At 47.4% G+C, this 26491-nt stretch overlaps 1 protein-coding gene and 1 long non-coding RNA gene across 8 annotated transcripts in view; one reads left to right on the top strand and one right to left on the bottom strand.

Annotated features, from left to right (window-relative positions):
* Positions 1-271: 271 nt before the first annotated feature.
* The window catches only part of LOC112645994 (uncharacterized), a 197138-nt gene continuing 170918 nt past the window's right edge, over positions 272-26491 (bottom strand). For all 7 annotated transcript variants that reach the window (XM_049105724.1, XM_049105722.1, XM_049105723.1 and 4 more), the window contains one exon: positions 272-4539. In XM_049105724.1, coding sequence (XP_048961681.1) covers positions 1762-2811 — 1050 coding nt within the window. In that variant the 5' untranslated portion in view covers positions 2812-4539 and the 3' untranslated portion in view covers positions 272-1761. The remainder of the gene's footprint in view (positions 4540-26491) is intronic.
* LOC112645993 (uncharacterized) lies at positions 14773-20548 on the top strand. Its single transcript, XR_003127406.3, has 3 exons — positions 14773-14839; positions 17864-17983; positions 20201-20548. It is a non-coding gene; the product is annotated as an uncharacterized LOC112645993 (long non-coding RNA).

Raw genomic sequence — 26491 nt, 5'->3', positions numbered from 1 at the left:
CCCCCCCCACCTGCCCACCTGCCCAGCCAGGATGCGGCTCACTGGCCCCAACAGAGGGCTGGACGGGGAGGCTCCCAGCATCCCTAAAAGCTCCGTTTGCAGCCCTGCTGCCAAGAAGGTACAGCAGCCCTTTGTGCCCGCGGCCGCTGCGCTGAGATGTGCTGGTGATTTAATTTACTTGGGGAAGAATCTGAAACCCGGAACAGCTCAGCCGGATTAAGCTTCCTCAGGGACCCCCCCAACCCCCCACCGCCCACCCCGGAGGAGAAAAGTTACTTCAGCCATTCTGGATCCAGTGTGCCCGGGCCTTGTTGCTCACGACCTTCCTCCGCGGAGAGACACCAGGGAATAAAGCTAAAATCAGTAAGAAAAGCTTGCATCTTTTTAGCCCATTCCTGGTACATCCATTACCTAATATTTTATTTAAAAGCTCAGTCTTCCACTAATTCAAAATACTAATTTCAATTTCGGGAACATCCTGACCTGACCTGGGGTGGAGTTTATGCTCAGCGTTGAAAAAGGGACAGAGGGAGAGAGAGAAAGGAGAGGAAGATGAGAAGGGCGGCTGCGGCGAGGTGACGGGGTAGCTGCGCGGCTGGGGCTTATCTTACAAACAACTTGTTTTAAAGACCTTAAAAAAATGGCCTTTCAGGACAGCACATTCGTATTCATTAAGCGGCTGCTGGATTCTGATGGCCCCAGTCCAGTCACTCACGTCCCCCTGGGCTGCACAACCCCGCCTCCAACTTGGACCGTCTTTCCCTGAAGCCGCGTCCTCCTTCTGGCCTCCCTGGGGCACCTCTGCCCGAGTCCCCGGGTTCACCCGGCGATCACCCTGGACTCTGCTCGGGGACCCCAGCGTCGCCCGGGTGCTGCCTCCCTCCGCGGCCAGAGGGGTGTCCTGGTGGCTTCCAGGCCCGTGCTCAGGCCTGCAGCGGCTCCCACCGAATCCCGCGGAGGCGTGAGCCCCTCGGGTGGCAGATCTCTCCAGACTTTCCGACAGGACATTCATGTTTCGGTGCTTTGGATGGTGCAGCCCCGGGGCACTTGGAAACCGCACCAGAGACGCGCTTGCCTCCCTGACGCTGGTCACCGTGTCGTGGAATGAGGACATTTAGCATCCCCGGCAGCAGTCACGGGACTCCGCTGAGAAATGTTACTCCAGGTTGAGTCAAACTTCGCTCTGCTCTTCCTGCAGACACGTGTCCGCTGGTTGTGGTCCCATCCAGGTTGGAGTCGGCCCCACGTGCCGCCTCTGCCACGCAAGCTGGCCTCGCCACCACCGCCCCGCGTGCGCACGCACACACGGGACCTCATCTTCCATTTTCCTGGATATCACACAGGAGTTTAATCACAGACTGACTTTCCCAAATAAATTGGCCTTATAATCTCTCATTAGACTGTAACTCCTTGAGAGAAAGTACTTGCACACTCATTATTTACCTCTGACTCGAGTTACACGATGCTTTGTGCACAACTAGCGCTCAATACGCAATCATTAAATCGATCTGGGGAAGAACAGCAGGAAGTCAGAGGCCCAGGAAGGCTGATGGGGCCTGCCGGACGGGGCAGCCAAGGCAAGGGCGCACCAGGTCCTTAGGAAGATGAAGACCGAGCAGGCCGGCGGGCTCCGTGGCCCACGCGGGCGCCTGAGGACGAGGCAGCAGCCCAGGTGAGACAGGAGTCAGCAGGAGCTCAGGTGCCCTTGGGGCTCAGGTGGGCACAGGGTGAATGAGTCACCAAGAGCAGCTCAAAGAGGCATCAGGAAACCAAAGGACAGAAGCAAGACTGATCCCGGTACGTGGTTAGGAAGCTGGGTGCCAGCGGTCTTGGCAGGTTGTTCCGGGGCCTCACAGCAGGTGGAAGGGAGCGGCCGCGTGACCCCGAGACACCACGACGCATGTCGTCCCGGCTCCCAGCTCTCTCCTGGGCTTCCTCTGAGGGTGGGCCCGGCCCTGCTTTGTCGTGCAGGCTCCGCGGGCGAGGACAGGCCTCCGGGAGCGCTCGGCCTGTTAACACGCAGGGGGCAGCGGAAGCCAGAGGAAGCCCGTGGAAGGCAGAGCCGGGGGTGGGGACGTGGGCCGCCCGGCGGTTCGGGGGGACGGGCTGCGGGTGGGCGCAGGAAAGCAGGGCTTGAGGAGCACACCCAACTAAGGGCCCCTGGGCCTCTAATGGGTGGCGGGGAGGAAAAGCGACTTTGGGGAAGAGAAACCACGCGTGAGAGTGAATTTTGCAGAGGGGATGGGAGGGAAGAAATGCTGCAAAGGTAAGCACGTAGGTAAAAGCAGCTGCGCTGGGTGCGAGGCTTGGGCCCCGGGCAGGGAGGAGGCGGCCGGGCCCGCGCCCTGAGCGGGTCCCCAGAGCCCAGGCTGAGGTCCCGAGAGCCGAGTCTCCCTGCGAGGGGGACGGAGCCAAGTGGTCGAGGACGAAGGCCGCAGAGAGCACAGGGCGGTCCCCTGGCGGGAAGCAGCTGCGGGAGGGAGAAGAGACCGGAATCAAGTGGGAAGTGCGTCTGGTTTGGAACCGTAGAGACTGTGGCCTACGGGAGGACCGCGGAGGCGCCCGTGACGAGTTACTGAAGGAGCATATGGTGAAGGCCCCCCCGGAGCAGGCGACCTGCGACATCCTCCTCGCCGAGGCCGCCCGGGGAGCAGCGGCCGGGAACACCCGGACACGGGACACCGAAGCCGGGCGGCGGGGCGGGAGGGGGCAGGAGGGGGCCACGAGCGTCGTGAGCCAGCGGCCAGCTGTCCAGTGTCGGGGACGAGGGTGCAGGTGGCCTGGGGGGGTTGCGAAGGTGTGTCCACTCATACGCGGGAAGTCACCCGGTTTATGACAGTCCTGGGCGCCCCGTGTTTATCGCGGCGCCGGCCCAGCAGCCAGACGTGCGAGGCTCGGGGCCATCGGCAGGCGGGCGGACAGGGGGCAGCCCAGTGTGCCCGCCCCGGGGGGTCGACTCCGGCCCCGGCTGCAGCAGGGCTGCCTCGAGACAGTGTAAGGCCGAGGAACTGGGTCCGGCCACAAGAGGCAAGTGCCACGCAATTTCATGTATACGTGAAATTTAAGAAACGAAACAAGGAAAAATTGAGACAAGCCAAGAGACAGACGCTTAGCGATCGAGGACGGTCGCCGGAGGGGGCGGGCAGGGCGCGGGCGGAGCCCACGGGGGCCCAGGAGGGCCTCGTCCTGCCCAGCCCGGGCAACGTCCTCTCGCTCCGCAGACACCCGACGTGAGCATAACCGGGTGGTGACTGTCCTGGAATTTTAAAAATCCATCAATAAACATGGTTTAAAAAAAAAAAAAGAAAGGGATTCCCGGGGGGCCCAGCGGTTTAGCACCTGCCTTCGGCTCAGGGCGTGACCCCGGGGTCCCGGGATCGAATCCCACGTCGGGCTCCCTGCATGGAGCCTGCTTCTCCCTCTGCCTGTGTCTCTACCTCTCTCTCTCTCTCTCTCATGAATAAATAAATAAAATATTTAAAAAAATAAATTTAAAGAAAAGAAGAAAAGTTACTTGTTTGCGCAGAGAGCTGTGACATCCAATTTCCGGCCTCACGCCTCGCCGTCTCCCCTCCGCCTGGTGCCCCACGCGTCTTGCAGGACTTCGCCCCCCCAGTCCTGGGACGGGGAAGAGCTTTGCGAGCTTCCTGCCCTTGGCTGCGGCCTTCCCAGCAGCTCCCTTCACCGTGAGGGTCTCGGGTGCGCTCACAGCTCACAGGGTGGCGACGGAGCGGCCTAGACCGGGCGTCCCTTAGCACCCAGACCTCTGCCTGGCAAGCTTGTGGAGGTGGAGCTCGGGAACGAGGTCTGCCCGAGGCACAGCCCGGGCCCTGCGCCCCCTTCGAGCCGGTCACAGAGAGGAGGACTTGGCAGCGCGGCAACAATTGACGTCCTCCCTTGTGATGCTTAGCCCCTGGGGGGAGCCTAGGTGTCAGGGATGGAGCGAAAGAGCCCCCCCAGACTGCAGGAGGACCCGCGGCTGTCCACGCCCCTTCTCCAGACCAGGCCAATCTCCGAGCCAACTGCTCCCTTAAACCACCCCACGGCTGTTTTTAACCCAAGGTTCTACCCAAAGCTGTGCCTTCAAGGAGCAAGTGGACATTTGGAGCCCAAAGGCAAGTGAGCTGAGGCTCAATGACATGCAACGGTTGTTTTTTTTGTTGTTGTTGTTTTTGTATTATTTTGTTTTTCATTCTCTAAATACGTGCAGGGGAATATGGTCCTGTGTATGATCCCCCGAAGGGCTCTTTTGCACACGGACGATACATCGCTACCACTTACAAAAGAACAGAAAATTCATCCCCACGCGTTCATTTTGTCACATCCTGGAGCCAAAATTCGTCTCAGGGATAGGAAGGAGGAAAAGGAGCTGCTCCGGCATGGCCACACCGGGGGTGTGGGTGGGGGGGGGGGAACCCCGTTGACATGCAATCTTTCATGGGGTAAAATGACAGGAGGGTGACTTCTGAATGAAGACTGAGGATGACCTCGGCGTGGATCTTCACGTCAGTCGCAATCAGAACTGCAGTCTTCTCATTTCTGAAGTTGGGGAAACAAAAATAAATAAATAAATAAATAAATAAATAAATAAATAAATAAATAAAAATTTAAAAAAACAAAAATAAAGTCGGGGAAACAATACCTGCCTCCGTGCTCACTGTGAGGACCAGAGGCGAGCCCAGTGCTTTGTGCGGGGAGTGTGTTCTACGAAAGGGGCTGCGTGGGCGGGACTTCCAAGGGAGGCTCTTCTCCAAAGGAGGTTCGTGTCAGGGCGTGAAGGGTAGAAATAACGGTCGCTGCCACAAAGCCAGCTGCCGTAGAGCCGGGCTTATCTGCCTGTCTCTCCCTAAAGGGGATTTTCGTTGTGGCGCCCCGCAAGATGAATCACTGGACACCAAGACGAGTGCACGTCCAACATCTATTACTGGGATCTTCCTTAATGCTTTCAACACCATCAAAAAAAAAAAAAAAAAAAAAAAAAGGCCAACCAGCCAGTTGGAGACCATTCAACACTAAATAAACATTTGGAGTGGGGCCATGCATTTTGCAAAATTACAATCTGCTTAAAATAGATGGCCTCAGAGGTCAGCTCCAAATGTACTGCATTGGATGGCCACATTTGTTTACTTCTCTCCAAAGGGAATCTGGGGGCAAGTGCCTCAGACAGCTGCTCGGGGCATCAGGCGCTAAGGACGGACGCCGCCGTTCCTTGAACAGGATGTGCCGCGCCACTGCTTCTATTTTAAAAAGGCCCCCATGTACCGCTGCCGAGAAGGCAAGGGCCCCCCGACAAGCGTGCAAGCCCCACGGTGGGCAGGCCAGGAGGGAAGTGGAAATGGTGGAGGGAGGGAGGTTGTGCACACATCTCTGTGCCCTAGAGCCCTGCTGGGTCTCTAACTTCTCCTGCCTCTAGCAGAATGACCTCCTGGTTTTCTGACAGGCAGGCAGACAGACAGACGAACAGTCCTAAAAGCTTATTGAAAAGCTAGACGCGCCTCAAAGGTGGTTTTCACAAAGCGCTATTTAGGCAAAATGGCTAGATATTTCCCCAACATAAAGGCACGTATTGAAAATAAGGAGGTGGGTTTATGGCAAAAGTTTCTTGGGTTTGCAAAAAATAAAACGTGAAAAAATAGTTTTAGATGTCGACAGCTCTCCCTTTTCATCTCTAATGAAGTAATAATAATAATGGCATCACATACGCTTTCTTAGCAGAAAAAAATTTTTAATGGCCGAGAACAGAACTGCGAGACATGGAAGAGACTAATAAATTGGCTATTAAAACACGTTTTAGGAAATCATTAACTTTGAGTATGCTGTGTAAAGTAGTTCTCGAGTTTTTCATTGATCCATCTTAAAATGAGGAATAAAAGAAATGGCTCCAGCAAGTACGAATATTTTCTTTGTACTTTCAGAATATTTTATTTGAGGTGAAATCCCAGTTCTTCCGAGACAGCCTGCCTTGACTGTTCTAACCTGCACCACTTTTCTGTTTTACTGACGTTTTAGGGAAAATATAGTTAGTCCACTGCAGTCTGGAGCTAATCACCCACCACAGCTTCTGTGGCTTTTGCTTAACTGTTTCACTTGTGTTTGTTTTGCTTCCCCAAGTAGATGGTAAGCATTTTGAGGTCGGCGTCTAAACCTTCTATTTACTGTGCACGTATTGGGCACTTGTTTAATGCTCAGCACTCAGAACCTCCATTAAATACGGAAAAGATTTTTTTTTTTTTTGTATTGCTGCGGTTTGAAGGGGGGTGTCTCATATGACATACTGCTTCAATTAGTGCTAGCCAGCACGCAGGCAGATTAAAATCACCCGACTGCATATTAGAATTACCTGAGGGACACCTGGTGGCTCAATCAGTTGAGGGTCCGGCTCCTGACTTCAGCCCAGGTCATGATTTCAGGGTGCTGAGACTGAGTCCTACCCGTGTCGGGCTCCACGGTCAGCGGGGAGTCTGCTTGGGATTCTCTCCTTCTCCCTCTGTCCCTCCCCTTGCTGGTGTGCTCTTTCTCCCCTCTCTCTCTCTCTCAAATAAATAAATAAGTCATTAAAAAATTTACCTGATAAGCTTTTAAAACATTCTTATGCCCCACACTAGATGCTAGATTAAAACAGAGAGGAAAAAAGGGTCGCATGTCTTTGCCATCGAGGGGATCATAAATTTAGGGCCTAATGCAAATATTGCAGGTAATCGTAAATAAATATGATGAATACATTCTTCAGATAGACGAGTTGATCATTTTTGGCTTCTTCAGTTACCATTAATTTCTGAGGATTTACTACAGTGACCTTGACTGGACCTGGCTACTTCCCAAGCCTTCTTCAATAGCTCAGTTCCCAACCATTCTCTAAGATGAGGTTATTTTCACAGATGGCTAAAGTCATCTGTTGTTTGCTCGATGTTGACTATTTTTGCTTACGAGTTATATTTGCACGTTCTAGGGGAAAAGAACATGGAGATGTAGCTTCATGTGTCACAGACACGATCTATTAATACTATGTATTTTGGCAAAGATAAATGCCAGATTTATCCTTTCACCTAGAAGTAGACTAGATTTGTCCTCCCACATAAAATGCTGGAAGGACCAGCTCCTAAAATATTAGACATCAAGCAAAGAAGGTTAGAGATCCCTGAGGAAGCAAAGGAGGTGAGAACTGCAGGTGCCCCAGCTCACTCCCGAGAGAAAGACTCCAGACCACGGTGCGAGGAGGGGAACCCAGGGTGAGCAGGGCAGAGGACATGGAGGAGGGAGAGCAGGGGAGTCAGAGCATCAGTAGGCCATAGAGTAGAATCCTGGGGGGGGGAGGAAAACTTCAAGATTTGCTGGAGACCCCCCTCGAATATTCGACTAAGTCCCGACGAGCAAATGACAGTGAGGAAGCTGCTCAAGAGTATTCCAGGGAGCAGAGCCCAGGACAGGGTCTGTTTCCCACAAGACAGAAGACAAAACCTCATAAATCATGGTTGATGGACTAGAGCAGGGGAAGGCCAGCTATGGTGCCAGCCAAGGCAGCCCCACACTGACCACAAGGCTGTGAATGACATTTTATTGACATACAGCCGCGCCCATTTCCTTCTGTACTTGCTAGGGTCGCTTTCGTGCTACAGGGACAAAATTGAGTAGTTGGGACTGAAACTAGATAGCCCACAAAGTCTAAAATATTTACCATCTGGCCCTTTGCAGAAAACGTTTGCTGGTGGACACCTAGTTAAAGTACTAAGAAGGGCCTGTGTCAGCAGTGGGGAAAAAACGAACCCCGGACGGACTAAACGCTGCTCTGGTCCTACCTAATAAAACTTCTTTTTAAAAGCAAGATCTAAAGGGAAGGGATTTCTTAATGAGTTACTTAACTACGTTCCAGAAGAAAGCTCAAAAATATCTTCAGGAGCACAACAAGGTAAAATTCACAATGTCTGGCATCCCATCAAACGTTACTTGGCAAGCGGAGGCGCCTGGGTGGCTCAGTTGGTTAAGTGTCTGACTCTTGGTTTCAGCTCAGGTCATGAGGTCAGGATCCTGAGATCAAGCCCCACATCAGGCTTTGCACCCGGTGTGGACCGTGCTTAAGATATTCTCTCTCTCTCTCTGTCTCCCCTCGCCCCTACCCCCACTCATGCTCACGTGCACACATGCACGTGCACTCTCATGTTCTCTTGCTCTCTCTTTTAAAAAAAAGTTACTCAGCAAGCAAGCAAAGAAGGAAAATATAATCCATTAAGTAGGGGGGAAATACCAATTAAAACTGACCCAGAGATGACACATGATAAAATTAATAGACGAGGACATTATTATGGTTGCATGCCACGGGCTGGTGCCTGGGGAAAGATGGAACATGCCGGACAAAGACATGAAAGACCCAAATTGAAATGTTGACCACTGATGTATATGACAACATAAACACGAAGGAGAGTGGGGGGGGGGGCATAAGTGTAATTCTGCTGTCATTGTTTGTGAAGTGGTTTACTATGGTCCGAAGGTAGATCGTGATAACACACAAACATGTGATCTCTAGAGAGACTACTCTAAAAAAGGGAACACAGCATGATGGTGTTAAGCCCATCAAATAAATTCTTCATTCAAAATTGTCTTCATTTCTAACATTTCCATCCATAGGCTAACATTCCTCGTATATATTCATGTTTCTCGTCAACCTTTTCCATTAAGACTTTAATATATTTACATGGTTATTTTTTAAAGACGGTTTTTTAGAGCAATTTCAGGTTCACGGGAAAATCAAGAAAAAGACGTAGAGATTTCCAATATACCCCTGGGCCCCCACCCATGCTTAGCCTGCCCTGTTATCAACACCCCCCCCCCCCGAGTGGTACACTTGTTACAATTCATGGAACTATACTGACACCTGATAATCACCCAAAGTTCATTCTTGGTATGCATTTTACGGGATGGAACTAATGCGTAAGAGCATATATCAATCATTAAGGACCATGCAGAGTATTTTCACTGTGCTAGAAAGCCTCTGTCTCTTCCTACTCATCCCTCTTACCACCAATGCCTGATAATCACTGATCTTTTTACTATTTTCATAGTGTTACATTTTGCAGAATGTCCTATGTCTGAAATCATGCAATAGACTCTTCTTTTTTTATATACAATGAACTGAGTGGGTTTTTAAAAAAGATTTTATTTATTTATTCGTGAGAGGCACAGAGAGAGAGACAGAGACACAGGCAGAGGGTGAAGCAGGCTCCCTGCGGGGAGCCCAATGTAGGACTCAATCCCGGGACCCGGGGTCACAGCCTGAGCTGAAGGCAGATGCTCAACCCCTGAGCCACTGGGGTGTCCCACAATAGACTTTTCTAATTGGCTTCTTTCACTTAGTAATATGCAGTGAAGACTCATCCGTGTCTTTTTATGGCTTAATAACTCATTTCCTTTTAGTACTAAGCAATATTCCATTGTCTGGACGTATCACAGCTTATTTATCCATTCACCTGCTGGAGGACATCTTGGTTACTTCCGGTTTTGGCAATGAAGGATAAAACTGCCGCAAGTAGGCTTTTGTGTAGACATAAGTTTTCACTTCCTCTGAGTAAATACCAAGAAACGTGGTGGCTGGATTGCATGGTAAGTGCACGTCAGCTTTATAAGAGACCATCAGAGTGTCTTTCAAAGGGGTTGAACCTTTTCATTCTCCTACATTCTCACCAGCAATGAATGACAGAGCCTGTCGCTCCACATCCTCACCAGCATTTGGTGGTGTCAGTGTTCATGATTCAGGCCATTCTAATGGGTAGGAAGTGGTAGGTCAATGTTTTAATTTGCATTTCTCTGATGACATATGGTGTGGAGCATCTTTTCATACGTTTATTTGCCATCTGTATATTTTCTTTGGGTAGATATCTAATAATGTCTTTGATCCATTTGTTAATTGGGTTATTTCCTTTTTTTGTTAACTTTTAGGATTTGTGTATTTTAGATATCAGTTCTCCATTGGATGTGTCTTTTGCAAATATCTTCTCCCAGGCTATGACTTGTCTTATTCTCTTGACCTTGTCATTTGCAAATCAGAAGTTTTTGATCTCAATAAAATCCAATTTATCAGTTTTTTCATTCATGGATCATGTTTTTGGTGTTGTATCTAAAAAAGCATCATCATACCCAAGGTAATCTAGGTTTACTCCTATCTTATCTTTAAGGAGTATTACAGTTTGCATTTTATATTTAGATCTATGATTCATTTGACTTAATTTTTGTGAAGGGTGTAAGATCTGTCTTTATTTTTATTTATTCACTTTTTTTGCACCTGGACACCCAGATATTCCAGCACTATCTGTTGAAAAAAATTATTTTTGCTCCTATATGGCTATTTTAAGTTCCTTTTCTTGAGAATTTTATTTTTTAAAAAAACTTTATTTATTCATGAGAGACACAGAGAGAGGGGCAGAGACACAGGCAGAGGGAGAAGCAGGCTCCCTGCGGGGAACCCGATGTGGAACTTGATCCCAGGACCTCAGGATCACAACCTGAGCCAAAGGCAGATGCTCAACCACTGAGCCACCCAGGTGTCCCTCTTGAGAATTTTAATAACTGGAACATGTATTGATCTACTATCTTTTTTTCTGCTGGTTATGGTTAACATTTTCCAGTTTCTTCACACATCTTGTAATTTTTTATTGAATGCTGGACATTATATGTAAAAGAAGAGTGGATTGTCTCCCTCTCTGATTACGACCATTCAGCCTTCCCTCCCTTCCCCCCATGAAAGACTCTTCACTATAGAAAACAAACTGAGGGTTGCTGGAGGGGAGTTGGGTGGAAAGATGGGGTAACTGGGTGATGGGCATTAAAGAGGGCATATGAGGTGATGAGCACTGGGTGTTGTGTGCAACTGATGAATTACTGAACACTACCTCTGAAACTAAATGTACTATATGTTGGCTCATTGATTCTGAATTTTTAAAAAAGGAACAAAGAAAAGAATAGTGGAGACTAAAGTAAATAATATTTGCAGATGACATGACGTCATATGTAGAAAACCCTAATGACTCTACCCCAAACTATTAGAAATAATAAATTAACTTATATAACTCAATGCCAAAAAAAAAAATCTCTCACAAATAATCCAATTAAAAACGGAGGACTAGGGCAACCTGGGTGGCTCAGCGGTTTAACCCCACTTGCAGCCCAGGGCATGATCCTGGAGTCCTGGGATCAAGTCCCACATCGGGCTCCCTGCATGGAGTCTGCTTCTCCCTCTGCCTGTGTCTCTGCCTCTCTCTCTCTTTCATGAATAAATAAATAAAACCTTAAAAAAGAAAAAAACGGAGGACTGGAATAGACATTTTTTCCAAAGAAGACATACATATGGCAAACTGACACTTATCACTAAGCCTCAGGGAAATGCAAATAAAAAACACATAAGCTGGGTAGCCTGGGTGGCTCAGTGGTTTTGTGCCACCTTCGGCCCAGGTTGTGATCCTGTAGACCTAGGATCGAGTCCCACATCGGGATCCCTGCATGGAGCCTGCTTCTCCCTCTGCCTATGTCTCTGCCTCTCTCTCACTCTGTGTCTCTCATGAATAAATAAATAAAATCTTAAAAAAAAAAGAAAAACCACATAAGCTATCACCTTACACCTGTCAGAATGTCTAAAATTAAAATACACACACAGGAGAAATAGCAGGTGGTAGCAAGGATGTGGAGAAAGGAGAACCCTCTTACATGGTTAGTCAGAACACATACTAGTGCAGCCACTGTGGAAGACAGTGTGGAGAGTCCTCAAAAAATACCATGCCCTCCAGTAATTCTACTAAGAAAGAAAATGAAAACACTAATTTAAAAAGATCCACACACTGCTATGTGTATTGCAGCATTACTTACAACAGCCAAGATATGGAAGCAGCCCAAGTGTCCACTGATGGATGAGTGGATAAGGAAGCTAGAGTGGATATACACACACGCAGTGGAATATTACTCACCCAGAAAAAAGGAATGAGATCTTGCCCCTTGTGACAACATGGACAACATTATGCTAAGTGAGATAAGCCAAACAAACAAAGACAAGTATCCTATGATTTCACTTACATTTGGAATCTAAACCGAACAAATGAACAAGGAAACAGAACTTTAAGTATAGAGAACAAACTGATGGTCGCCAGAGGGAAGAGGATGGGGGGTTGTGGGCAAAACAGGTGAAGAACAAGAGGCGCAGGCTTCCCGTTATGAGTAAGTCACAGCGATAAGAGGTGCAACAGGGCAAATACGATCCCCAAAAAGTGTGGGGACAGATGGTAGCTGCATTTGTGGGGGGCCTACAGGCCTTCAAATCAGTACTTCGTAGGCCCAAAACCAATGTAACACTGTGTATTAGCCACACTTCAATTAAAAAGATTTTTAAAGATATAATATCTGCACGACACCCTCACCCCAGAAGGGATATCTCTGTCAGGCTACCAGTACCGTGTGCCTCATTCAATCTGCCCCCCGGCTGATAAGGTCTTTTGCACAATTAGAGTCAGGTCACCATTGGCTTTATAAGTTTCCTGGGCAGAATGGGGACTTTCTTCTCATCTGGGTTTGAAATCTGAGAACCTGTGAGACCCTGGAGAACTCTAGGAGTCTCTAGTGTTAAATTGCTGGGGAATTTAAACCCCAGCCCCGGCTTTCTGGGCCTGAGAGCTCGCCCTCTTCCCTGCGGGCGAGCTTACCCCCAACGTTCAGCCGCCGTCTAGTTGAGGGTTGGTGAGGAACCCCTGCTGATTTACCCCTCTCAGCCCTCCTGCTCTGCCTCTAGTCTTTATCGCCTAGGCCGTTTACTTGGAGATGCCTCCTGGGAGAGAGCCGATGGATGGATACAGGCTTGCTCCACGCGTGGAGTCCCCAGGAGCCCAAGCTATGGTGCCACCTTAGACTCAGCTGTTAGAGTTTCATTAGAGGTTTGCCTAGCTTTCCCTTTCTCCAGTCCGTGTCAGATTCTCTCCAGCTCCAGCTCTTCCACCACAATGACGGCATCTCTGGGTCTCTCTCTAGCTCCCCTAGGAAGTACCTGAATTTTCTGGAATTTGGTTCAGTTAGGCTTCTTTGAATCCCTCAAGTCCCTAATGGGTTAGAAACACATCTATGATTTTGTAGGCGATCTGACTTTTTTCATTGTTAGGATAGAGAAACACTTTCTTGGGACTTTCCCCATTCCAGCTGGAAGCAGACTCTCCAGGGAGCTTACAGCGGAGAATGCAATTTGGCCATTTGTCACAGTGATGATAAAGGTGGTAGACGTAAAACACAAGAGGTATTTATGTTAATTCAGACTGTAGATTAGTAAAAAAAAAAAAAAATACCTTAAACCACTGATTCTTGAGCCTTGAAGCTAATAACTTGAGCTATAGCTTCAATAACTTGAAGCTAAGTTATTTTAATAATTATTTGATACATTTGCATAATTTGCAAATTAATAAATTTAAAAATTAATAAGTTATTTGCATAAGTCCAACATTTTATCTGTGGGGGTAAGTTTCCCACAGACCTAAATAAAATTGGAGTTGGTAAGACCTTACAGGTCATTTAATCCCACAGTCCAGAGAACTCTAGGTATCCATGCAAGTCTATCTAGAGCTGCCATGAGATGTGAGAAGCCCAGTCTGCTCTGGTCCCTTTCCCCAAACATTTAATACTGCTTTTATCAGTTTTCTATGTTGAGTTTTGACTTACACATCATTCGAAATAGAGGTTCTGGATCCTTTTATTTATTTATTTAGTTAGTTATTTTTTTGGATCCTTTTAAAACTATGAAAATCACAGCCAATTTCCCCTACGTGCACACTTGCAAAAACACAGGAACACACAGATATGCCTACGTTTCCTTGTGAAGGAGACTGAGGCCCCGAGATACAAAGTGACTCCCTTAAATTCACACACCTAACTAATACTGGATGTGGTGCCAGAAACCCTCAAACCCAGTCCCTTTTCTTCTCCCCATGTTCCTCCTCCTCACTAATTACTCTTCCCGCCCTAGACTATTGTGAGTCTCCAGCACACCGGTCGGTTTCAGTGTGGAACCATGGATGAGCAGGTTTGGCGGATTGATGAATGATTCCTAGGGCTTTGGAGACTCTCGTGTGACATCACTTGGACCCAGGTGAAATGGTAATCACCAGTGTATAAATGATTTGGACACTGTAATCTCCCCCTGTGATTTGGTTTGCTTTCTTCCGCTGATTTATTTAGACTGTGTTCTGCTACATCTCCCAACCTTGCTACCCTTGGAGCACCAATAAACGTCAAACAGATTAGACAGGCCCATTACTCAATGGGCAAATTTCTAAAAATGGTACAAAGGTGAAATCCCAGCAGTTTGAGATGATTGGAGTATTTACAGAATGTTAGGAAAACATCTGCTTGGAAGATTCAGAGGTTCAAGAGTTGATGTAATGTTTTATTAGGAGCCTACACCACCACTAGTCACTGGACAGAAAATATTAAGCCATTACAGAGTGAATGAGTTTTGAGTACCTATTATATGGAATGGGCTGTACGGAGTTTGGCTCTCTAATAGCCACTTAGAGTGAATACATTTTGCTTTTATCAAAAGAGAGGAGAATGGAACTCGCTTTTATGGTTTTGTTCAAAGATAAATGTGGGTAGAAAGAGGTATTTTTGTCTTCTGTGCTGACCACTTAGGTTTGGCCATATAGCATCCTTGCTCTGGTGTAATGTCACCAAGGCTCAACAAACAGACAAAAGGCGGTAATAGTTTACCAGAACCAATGCTGGAATTTTGTCTTCATCGTTACCATAGTAACCATTAATACATCACCAATTAAGGAGCCAAACATCATGCAAGACTCACTTGTCTCTACAAGGATCCTAAGACGTAGGTGCGATTGTTCCCGTTATACACATGGGGAACCTGGGGCTTGGCGAGATTAGTAAATTGCTTGAGTCCACATGTCGTAGGTGGTGAAGTTGGGATCCTAACCCAATCAGATGAATCCCAAGGTTCTTGCTTTTTCCACTTTTGTCATTGGTTGTACAGAATACGTTAGTTTAAGGTTGAAGTAGCACCAACCCCCACCCCGACCCCCCGCCAGAGAGGTTGTTCTGGTTATTCTATGAGCACGAGAAGTTTATAATCTCTTTCAAGGAACCATCCAGAGTAAAGTCTGTTACTGGGGACACACGGCGATTACCAATGGATTAGTTCTAGAATCACACTTCTGTAATCTCGTCTTCACCAAGATTTAATTACATCTCCGGCGTTTGCTTTGTGATGCTGCTGCCCTCCAACAGCTAACGGGATAGTTGGTGGAAGTCTGCAAATAAGAACACGCTCTGCCTGACGAGGGGGCGAGGTAGCACAGGAGCCGCGCTTGGCAGGAGCCCACCAGTATTTCCAGTCTGTGATGCTCAGCTCACCGCACAGTGTTATACAGACACGGCTGCCCACACGTGCACGCGTGCACACGCACACGCCAAGAGAGAAAGGGTGAGAGGAGGGACGTACGGCTTCCTTCCTCTTGCTTCGAGTTTCTAATGAAACAGTGTTGAATCCGTCACTTAGGAATCACAGTTTGGGGCTATGTCTTCAGAACTAGGTAAACATCACCTGACGTCCAATACACGCTCTGCTGACTGGTAGGTTTTGCGTCCCAAGTAACCTGCAAAGGGAAGGGTACTCGCTAGACCGACTGCCCGACTTGGGCAGCTCCTGGCGGGAACGCGGCAGTAACAGAAGGCTTTTGTGACCCTGGGAGACAGTCGAACCGGAAACAACCTTCCTATCCTGCCAGCTTTCATTACCAGACCCCACTGAACAAGTGAAGCCTATTTAACATCTGTCCGGGAAGGAAAAAATCCATATCTGTTTTTTAGCCAGGATTTTTCATCCTGTTCTTTTTTATCCTGGGGATATTTCCTTCCGCCTCACTTCTCAGCGCAGCCTCACTGTGCTACACCAAGTCACACGGCATCCTGATGTCTCCACATTTCCCCGCGCGTACGCTGCTGCCCGGCCCTCGCTCCTGCAAACATACCCTGCAGTACCTGGAAGCCAGCGTCAGGGCTCGACACCTGGCAGGCTGAGGCCTGCAGCGCGTTTGGACAGAAATGGCTCCATCCTGACAGCTGCCCAGGTTCAGTGCTAGAACCGTTCGGGCTCAAGAAAGAATGAGGCAACCTCGAGTCAGAAAGCAAGAGTGTCTTGAATAAGCACCCGGGCTTTCACAGGTACACACACACCCGAGGTCTTGTCATGCTGTCAACTGCTTTTGCAGCAGGCGGCCCGAGGTTCCTTGGCATGCCAAGTGCAGCATGCGCCTCAAGGGAGCTCTTCACGGGAGATCCTAAAAATACAGAGCACTAGACGAGACCAAAATAACTGTATTCCCCTAGCTTTTTAGTAGCACCCTCAAGAAACAGAGAGGTCTCTCTCTCCACAAGTGCTTTCCCAAATTTCCAGCTTAAATGTCATGTCTTGAGGTCCCAAGCTTCCTCCATCCATGAGACATGGCTTAGGTATAAGTTCATCTCTGATCAGAGGAGCCGAAATCATGTTTTTAAAAAAATCACTAGGGGGGATCCCTGGGTGGCGCAGCGGTTTAGCGCCTGCCTTTGGCCCAGGGCCTGATCCTAGAGACCTGGGATCGAGTCCCGCGTCGGGCTCCTGGCATGGAGCCTGCCTCTCCCTCTGCCTGTGTCTCTGCCTCTCTCTCTCTCTCTCTCTGTATCTGTCATGAATAAATAAATGAAATCATTTAAAAAAATCACTAGGCAGTCTACAGAGACCTGGATTCTATAAATTCGCAGCCGCACTACTTGGGCAAGTCACTTCTCTCATCTGAAACATGAAAAGGCGGGGAAAGTATTAAAATGTGTTGAGTTACTGGGCACCTTAGCATCATAGCCTAACTAAATGATTTCCAATATTTAGTCTAGTTTTAATTTTCTACTCTTTTTACTAAGTGCTTAAATTGAGCAAAGGTTTGGGAGAGATTCTACAGGCCAGGCATGGTGCTATGCACTCCAAGAACCATTAATACCACTTTCAAGTTGAAATACAACTTTTTTGTCAATAAAATTTGCAAGAATTGTTCCTTATGGTATTAATGAGCTGGTGTCTTACTCACCCTGTCACATAATCCTGTCCGGAATTTGTCATTTTACTCTTGGAGGAATTTTTCCATTCCTCTCAGGGAGATGTACTGTGACTTCACTCATCTGAGCTTCTGCATATTATTTTTTTTACCTTATTTAAATTCAATTATTTGACATAGTGTATCATGAGTTTCAGATGCAGAGGTCAGTGATGCATCAGTTGCATATCACACCCAGCCTTCATCCCATCATGTGCCCTCCTTAGTGCCCATCACCCAGGTACCCCGTCCCCCACCCACTCCCCTCCAGCGACCCTCACTTTGATTCCTATAGCTAAGAGCCTCTTAAGGTTTGTCTCCCTATCTTTACCTCTAAAATGGAATCTGTAAGTTAGACGTTTAATTGGAAATAAACGATGAATGGAGTCAAGGGAACAGAGTTCAAGTTCTGACTATGGCACCAACCAGTTGGGCAATAATATTAGTCAATTTACTTTGTCTGCCTATGCACCACTTTCTTCATATGGAGAATTGGGGAGAGATGGTTTAACCTATTCCTAAAATTCTTGTACAGCTTTAAAAGAGAAACTGTCTAAACCTGCCCTCTACCATATAGCAGCCACTAGACACACTGAGCACTTGAGATGTGGCTATTCCAAATCAAAATGTGCCCCCAAAATATGTCATTAATAATTTATAATATTGATTGCATAATGAAGTGATAAATATCTTGGATATACTGAGCTAAATACAATATATTGTTAAAATTAATCCCACCTTTTTACTTTTTATTTGCATGTGGTTAGCAGACAACTTAGATTACACATGTGGTCCACGTTTGCGGTTCCATTATCTTTCTGTTGGGCAGCTCTGCCCCAAGCCCTCTCCATCACCGAATTACTCAACAGCCAACAGCTTGTGTAGAGGTAAGTGGGCCACATTGTCCTGGTTAAGAAAGAAAGAAAAAAAGAGAGAAAGAGAGAAAAAATAAAGAAAAGAAAAGAAGAAGAAGATGATGAAGATGAAGATGAAGATGAAGATGAAGACGACAACAAGGACAGGAAAATGAGGAGGGCATCCCAGGGCTCCCCAGGTGCCCTGACCAGGGAAGCCCCGAGGAGCGCTTTGTCCTCACAGCCCAGGGCCGGCACCATGCAGGTTTGGGAGGCGGCAAGCCTGAGAAACAGGCAGGTGGCAAGACCCCCCCGCCCCGTCCCCGCTTTTATATTAGAAAAGACAGCGGGACCCTGATGGGAAGCGGGGCCGGGAGGAAAAAGGGGCCGGAGCAGCCGGGTCGGAAAGGAGTTCCAGGGCGGCTTGACTCAGGGAAGGAGAGAGAAGGATCTGGACTGCGCCGGGTAAAGCAGACGCGGCCTCCCCTCCGCTCTCACCCTTTCGCTTCCCTCTTCATCCCTCCCTTTACCCCCGCTCTCCCTCTGCCAGGGGCTGTCCCCGAGGTGTCTCGTTCCGTGGGAACGGGTCTCTGAGGCTGGTGGCATCGCCGTGGTTCTCCATCGCGCCCCGAGGGTCACGGAGGCGGGGCCCCTAGTGCTGCCCGCCGCCCCCCCCCCAGCCACAGCCGTGCACCTGCTCCCCGGCCGCCTCCCCGGCGCGAGCTCTCCAGGCCCTCCGTGAGGACAGCTGAGAAGCCCCCGTGCTTCACATTTGAAAACTGCTTCCTAAAATATGACAGGACTAATTTTTGAAAACTCTTTTTCTTCCTGCTAACTAAACACTGTCCAAATATTAATCAGATTTGAATACTTAGGCTAATAAAATAAGTAGGTCTCTGCTCATTTGAAAAGCTCAGTCAAACCTGTGAAGAAACACAATTAGCTGATACCCTGTCTGCCTTGCAGTGAGAGATTTGGGCAAAAGGCACATTAAAACATTGTAGCCAAAAGAATTAATTTGGTTGATTACGAAAAATCTACTAATATAAATGCGTGAACCCAAACCTTTAAAATCACGGTCACGTAACTTCTCTAATTTGGTTTCAACAGAAGTAGCAAAATATTTTTCCCTTTCACGTTCAGGAACTACAGAAGACAAATGAAATACACACATTGTAGTTATTTGAAATACGGTTCCACAGTGTTCCATCTGTAATACCCCAAATGCCAGCGTTAATCCATCTCTAAATCCATGAGGCTTTCAGTTCAGACCCCAAGGAAGGCATAAGTAATACACACAGAAACTGTGCCAGTTCAACACCCACAACAGAAGCCAGAGCCTCCTAAGACTGGATTGGGAATTAGACTTCAAACAAATCTCTAAGTTGAGGATTTAAACACAAACAGGAGCTAGGGTGGGTTTTTTTCTTTTTTTGTGGGGGGGGGGAGGAGGGAGGTTGTGGTTTGTTGTAAGTCATAGAGAACACAACTCTCCAAATCATTTTTTTATTATTTCATCTCAACCTATATTTTCTGTCTGTGTTGTGCAAATCCTACAAAGAAAGAGGAGCTAAGTATAATCTGACTCTAGGAGACCCAAGAATATCTAAATACACCATCAACAGATGCAGGAGGTGAAAGTTGTTCTCTTTGTCTAATGACTTTATTTACAAAATAATTCTGAGTTGTTTTATGTAGCATTTCCTCTGGTGCATTTAAGTATAAATATATATACTGTAGATTAAGGTAGGATAGAGGATGGTAATTAGAAGCCATACCTAACAAAATCAATGAAATTAAGACGAATTATCTATAAAATATAAATAACAGGAAATGTAATTTGATTTAGAAAATTTCAGTGCTCAAGAAACTTTCACAAGTACCCGTATAACATAAAAGAAGGCATTTGTCTGTGTAAATAAGTTAGAGGGAGCCTGGGAGATACAGTCTGATAGACAGGAGATGTATACGGATGTATTTTTTTCCTTTTCAAATCAGGAAATATCTATAAGTATTTTAAACAAAGTCAAAGTTCAACTCAGCACAAAATTTCAGGTGCACCTCACCTTTTGTCACAGATAGACTCTTAAAATTTTGTCTAAGAATTATATTTATATGAACAAAGTGTGGTGATGGCCCAAAGTACGGTCATCGGTTAAAGTACGGTCATCTGGTAAACCCAAAGCATGATCATCTGGTGAGTCCTTTATTAAAAACAATTAACTACTTCCTCACTTGTCAGTGTTATAGATTTTTCATTCCACCAATAATCCAGGCGCACCCTCTATGTTGCAGGCACCAAATCTACGGCGCCAAACAAGGCAACATAGTCCTACAGTCAAGGAACTTAGAGTATCCATGCACAGACAAACAAGCGAATAAAACAATTTCTTAAGTACAAAGTGTGCTGAGGGCTATCAAGGAAATAAACTGAATAATCACGGAAGACTTCAACGAAGTGACATCTAAGCTAACCTCTAAAAGCTAAGAAGGTGCTCACCCACTAGTCAGAAAGAGAGCAAATGTGTGTGTGCTTGGTGAGGTGCATCATGGTGGAGGGAGCCACATCCAAAGGCCTGTGGAGTGAAGAAGGCCAGAGGGCAGTGAGGAAGGAGGGGGTGGGCGGAGAAGGGGTCACATAGGCTGGGGCTGTGGACGGGAGGTGGGAGTTTAATCCAAGCGGTATTTCTGAACCCTGCAGAGACTCAACTGATGAGGGGTAGTGGAAGCCAAGCCACATGTCAGGAGTCTATTGCATAACTGGAAAGACGATCGGAACTGGACTGAGGGTTTATAGTGCAAATAGAGATAGGTGGGAGGACAGGAGCAACAGGGCTTGCTCAGGGCTTGGATGCAAGGCTTGATGAAGAAGTTCACATCAAAGACACCTCTCAGATATGTCTACAATCCAGATCTTTACATAAACTCTTCTGATGTGATACGAGGGCTGCATTCTAACTGCGTGCACCAGTCCATCGCATGTGAAAATGCACTCTGGTTTAGTAAGAATCCGTGTGAGCTTCCCAAACACAGATCCTCAAGACCATTCATAACTAAATCTCCATGGGAAAAAAAAAAACACATATTGGGCCAAACACGGAAATCTGCAATTTTATCTTCTCTTCATAATATATTTAAAGTAGGACTTTATTATTTTTTAAATTCCTCTTCAAAATCTTTAATAGCTCCCACCTGTGTTGTTGTTTTCTAAAGCTAAATTGGTTAGCTGGTCATCTGGTAAACCCAAAGCATGGGTTTCATTCGTGGAATGAAAAATTTATAACCCTGGTTATAAACTGGTTAACCTAGAAATGATTCAAGGAAATCATTTAACTAGGCCACTGCTTGGAGTAACCTGCCTCAGTGTAAGCTGTGAATCCAAATGGCTAGATGATATCGGGGTAACAGTCTCATCTAGGACAACAATCAGGGACTTGGCATGACCACTTTCATGAAATAAAGGGGAAAAAAAAGAGCAAGAAGGACAGCATCCAATATGCACATACCGAACCGTAAAACTTGTGGCTAAATTACTGCACCAATTTGAAAACCTTAAGATCTAGGAAGAAAAAAAATGACATTAAAAAATTGCTCGGAATCCTTTGAATTATCAAGTTGATTGGCTCCCATTAATGCAGAATGCTTAGAATTTGGGTTTCCAAAACTTACAAGCCACATGACAAAGCTCATGTAAACCCATCAAACTCCTGAGTTTGTGGTTCAGACGTGCTCCTGTGCTATAGTTTTCACCAGCTCATGTCAAGCATATTATGGGAGGATAAACTATAGGTTTTCTCCCAACATTTTCCAAGTGACTCACCTAAGCACTGGGGCGTGGAGAATGGCCAGCAGTGGATGACGGTGGTGTACCTTGCAGACAACCCACAAAGAAACAGAAAGATGTCAAGGACCCACCACAACGACCCTAGACACCAGCACAAGCAGAGGCAAACTGCTGAGAAAGGAGTCCCTATGAGAGCTTTGCTCGCAGCTCCCACCGGAGGCCTGGCCCACAGTTGATACTGTGCTGACCCATCTGTAAATTGTATGGTTTTCTCCAAATCTGCTCCAATTGCTCACTTATCTGCTGAATTTCTAATGAACGTTTATCGTGTCTACTCAATTTTTACTGAATTTTTATACACACCAAGTGACTGTTCTTTGACTTGCACAACCATTATGAATTTTATCTGTACAGAACTAGGTCAGCTTCAAGAAATCCTGAATATCCTATATAGGAAAAGAGATGCCTAGGCGAAACAGATTCATGCCTGGCTCCCATTTGAAATCATTTCTTCTCATTCCTTTTAATTTCTAAACAGCTAGAATTTTAACTTTAAGTGCTTTGGAAAGTGCTTATAATAACTAATCGGCAAGGGTGCCTGTCAAGGATCTGGATCTTGTTCAATGTGGAAGAGTCTCAGTCTCCTTTTACCTCATGTTTATTAGCATTCTCCAGAAAAACAGAACCAATAGGATGCACGTATTGTTACATAAGGAGATTTATTACAAGGAATTGGCTCACAGTGATCGTGGAGGATGGCAGGTCCAGATGTGCAGTGTGGGCCGTAGGCTGACGACCCAGGACAGCCAATGCTGCAGATAAAGCATGAAGACAGTCTTGCTCAGGGAGGCCAGTCCTCTTGTTCTGTTCAGGCCTTCCCCTGATTGCATGAGGCCCATCCCATGATGGAGAATAATCTGTTCTACTGGATTAAAATGTCAGCCTCACCGGAAACACCCTGGCAGAAACACCCAGAATAGTGTTTGACCAAATACCTGGCCACCTCATGGCCCAATCCAACTGACATAGAACATTAGCCACCAGATCTTGTCACATCCAATCTCTCCTTTCTCCAAGCACTAAGTCCTATGGTGAAAAGAGCTCGGCCGCAAATTTCAAGTGCTCTCAGGCCCTCATGAACAATGTAGTTTAGCAGCAGAAACACAAGTGGGTGTTGGTATCAGCTGTGACCGGTTCAAATCCTCTATCCAGCAAGGCGGGTTGAGGACCTCGGGGAAGTCATGTGACGTCCTGGAACCCCAGTTCAGCTCCTTGTGCAGTGGAGATGACAGCTCGTCTCCCCTGGGTTTATGGTGAGAATCAACTATCATCCCCCAACGTGCCTGGCACGTGCCAGGCTGCCCACGAGGCTCGTCGGAGCGGGCGGCGCGGCTGCGTGGCCTGCGCCTGACATCAGCTGTGTCTGGCTCCAGGCGGGCGGATCTGCCCGGGACTGAGCTTCGGGAACCCCAGAGCCCCGTGGGAAAGAACCCACAGGGAACGCGGCAGTCAGGCGAGCTGGCCCGAGAAGAGAAAGCCTTAGTTATGGGGCAAGGCTGGCTTTGCGGTCCAGGGCCACGGCCCGCTGCCTACCGGCGCCTTTCCGGATCCACACCGGAGGCCGGGGGAGGGAGGAAGGAGACTCTGAACAAAAACAGAGTTAGTTTTGCTAGAAACCTGTGGCTTACCCTCTTGCACTTCCTCCCCTCTTCTTTCCCCACGCGCAGGGGCGCCGAGACTTCCTTTACACTGGTGGCTTTGGCCTGCGGAGCCCAGCTCGGTCTCCACACCTGCACTCTCTGCCGGGTGCCTTGGGGGAGGCAGGCACCTGGCTTCCTGCGGGTCCTCCCCAAAGCTGCATTCTTCGGAGGGATTAGCATTTACAGGGACCCCAGAGGGACTCAGCCCTTCTAACCCAAATAGGCAAGCCCACTTCCCAACTAGCAACTTCACAAGTAAGCCACATGTTAGTTAACAGGTACATTCCCTGGTGGGCCACCACGCCAGCCTCCCCCCTGGCCCCCCGACACACGACCCCTCCAAACACGGAAACTGGACTCAGAATCAGGGCAGCATCAGGAATTCACCCTGGGAACTGGCCCAGACGTAAACTGGAAATACACTACAGTGTTGGTTCGGTTTTATGGGCTGAAAATGGTCAAACCTGGTGCACCCAGGATTAGATCTCATCTTTTCAACACTAAGGCTACCTCTGTTTTCCTGGTCTACCTTCCCCACCCTGTGCTGGCCAGCGTCTGTCAGTAGAGAGAAACATTCCTGCTCACTCTCCCCACCAAATCTACTTCTTCTAGATTAGTGCTGACCAAGAGCATGTCCTGCGACATCGGAGCTATCCAATGTGACAGCTATGTGTGGCTCCTGAGCACGTGAAATGTGCTAGTGGGACTTGATGAACAGAACTTTTAATATTGATTCAAGTTGAAGTTGCCCCTGATAGCTAGTGCCTACCGTAGTTGCATCGTGCAAATGTAGATAATCACTCCTCAGCCATATGAGACGCCTGTCGGGCATTTAATAGACACATAACCCTGTTTTCAGGACTGTGGATACCAGCTACACAGCTCTACTCTCCTTGAAAGTCTCTAATTTTAAGGAATTTGAATTCCTCAGTGAAGGAATTCATAGACAATAATTTCTGGTGGGGGAAGCTCTGTTCAACCCTCAAACCATCCTGAGGGTTAATCTTAGGCGAGTTGTTTCAAGGTTCATCACTCGCAAGCCCTAACAATAGAAATCCAAAGAATGAACACCAGTTTGGTTGTCTCTCCAATTCCTGAAGACCTTCTGAGCTCCCTTGGTTCCCAGGATATTCCCAGTAGAACTTCTACCATCTACCCTGTGTACCTGCGGGTCATGTCCTCCCCTCAGTAGACTTAGGGGTGACCCTTCTCATCCCTGAAGGCCAGAAGTATATTCATAGAGCAAAAGCATTTCCCCATACTCAAAAATGTCTTAAAACCTTTTCACTAAAAAATAATAATAAAAATAAATAAGTAAATAAATAAATAAATAAATAAATAAATAAATAAAACAAACCTTTTCGCTGACTTCTTATTCTGAACAGGGCCCATTCTATGTGCCATCTATATGCAGGTTCTCAGAATCCGCCCTGGTGGAACAAAATTAAAAGGTCCCCAAATCCATCCTCAATTTTCAGAGTATGTAAGACCAGGACAGATTCACAGATGCCACTATATTCTCATTCAGTAGGTCTCAGGTGGGTCACAGAGATCTGCATTTTTACAAGCAACCCAGGGAATATTGACCCAGCTAATTCCTGGACCTCACTTTTAGGAAATCTAAACTAAAGACAATAGCTCAAGTTTCTTCTTTCCATCTGTTGACGTGGTACAAGAAATTTAGCCACGTTAAGTGCCAACTAAATAAATGCAGCCTAGAGCACCCCCCAATAAACTAGGCTACATTCAACTGTCTTTAGCTTTCTCCTGAAACTTCCAGATCACTTACAACCTGTAGAAATATGCTTGCATCCTTCCCAAGAATCTAAATCACCAGGCCTACCTCAGGGACCCTTCCTGTTAGAACAATGCCACAATCCACAGGTCGCCCCCCTGCCCTGGTGTCATTCTCGGGGCCCATCATGCACAGGTGCAAGTCACTGCTTCTCAGACCATGTCTACGCCCATTCAGATGGGGGCTTTTCCAATAGCCCATGACATGTCATACCTTGCCACTTTCTCACATCCAGGGGGCCCATGCTTAATTCTTCTATCTTGACTCTGCTTCTACTCCTGCTGCTAACCTTGAGTTGTTAAAGGTCTGACACACAATAACAAGGCCTTTGACGGCAGCAAGGCTGTGACAGGTAAGAAAAGCTCATACATTAAAAGTAAGATTAGAAAGTTCACGGGCTACTGAAACCTCCATTCCTGCCCAAGGCTCCCTATTTCCTTGCTTCTAGAACAAATTATTTTTTCCCCCTGGGGACAAATCCATTTGACACATATCTGTCACCTACAAATCAATGGGCAAACCAAGCACACTAATAGCGCTTTAGAACCTTCAGAACTTAGGCTACTTTGGGCAGGAGTCATGATGGGTAGTTAGGAATATGGGAGGAGGTAGAGGGAAAATAGGCAGAGCGCTCTAATTCCTCAGAGCAGGGACTAGGGGAACTGACCCAGGTGCAGCAGCAAACCTGGTGAGGGGCAGGGGTAGATAAGAAGGTCCACACGGACAAGATCCAGATCCAGTATTTGAGCATCAGGTTGAGAGGCACAATGGTGCAGGACTCAGGTGGCTGCAGTCATCCTAGGGGGGTGTGTACATTAGAGACTCAAAGTAGGGCAGGTAGACAGCAACGGCCAGCCAGATGGAAGTATCCTAAAGGTGATGACCCGCACCCTGCAGTCCCTCAGAGCTCACAGCAGGTGATGAGCAGAACACAGCCGGGCAGCAGACACCAGGGTCTCTTAGCTCCGTCACGGCCAGGTCGCTGGACCTCGGTCGTGGAAATCACTCCATTCTTTTTTGTTGTTGTTGTTAATTTATGTATTCATGAGAGACACACAGAGAGGCAGAGACATAGGCAGAGGGAGAAGCAGGCTCCCTGCAGGGAGCCCAACGTGGGACTCGATCCCAGGACCCCGGGGTCACTCCCTGAGCCAAAGGCAGATGCTCAATCACTGAGCCACCAAGGTGCCTGGAAATCACTCCACTCTTAACCCACAGCCTGGACTGCAGTTAGTGGCAGGGGACGTGGCATCACAGAGGGT

Source organism: Canis lupus, chromosome 34, assembly GCF_003254725.2.
Source record: "Canis lupus dingo isolate Sandy chromosome 34, ASM325472v2, whole genome shotgun sequence".
NCBI lineage: Eukaryota > Metazoa > Chordata > Mammalia > Carnivora > Canidae > Canis > Canis lupus.
Note: the sequence above shows the minus strand (reverse complement) of the source record. Positions and strands in the feature narration are given on the sequence as shown.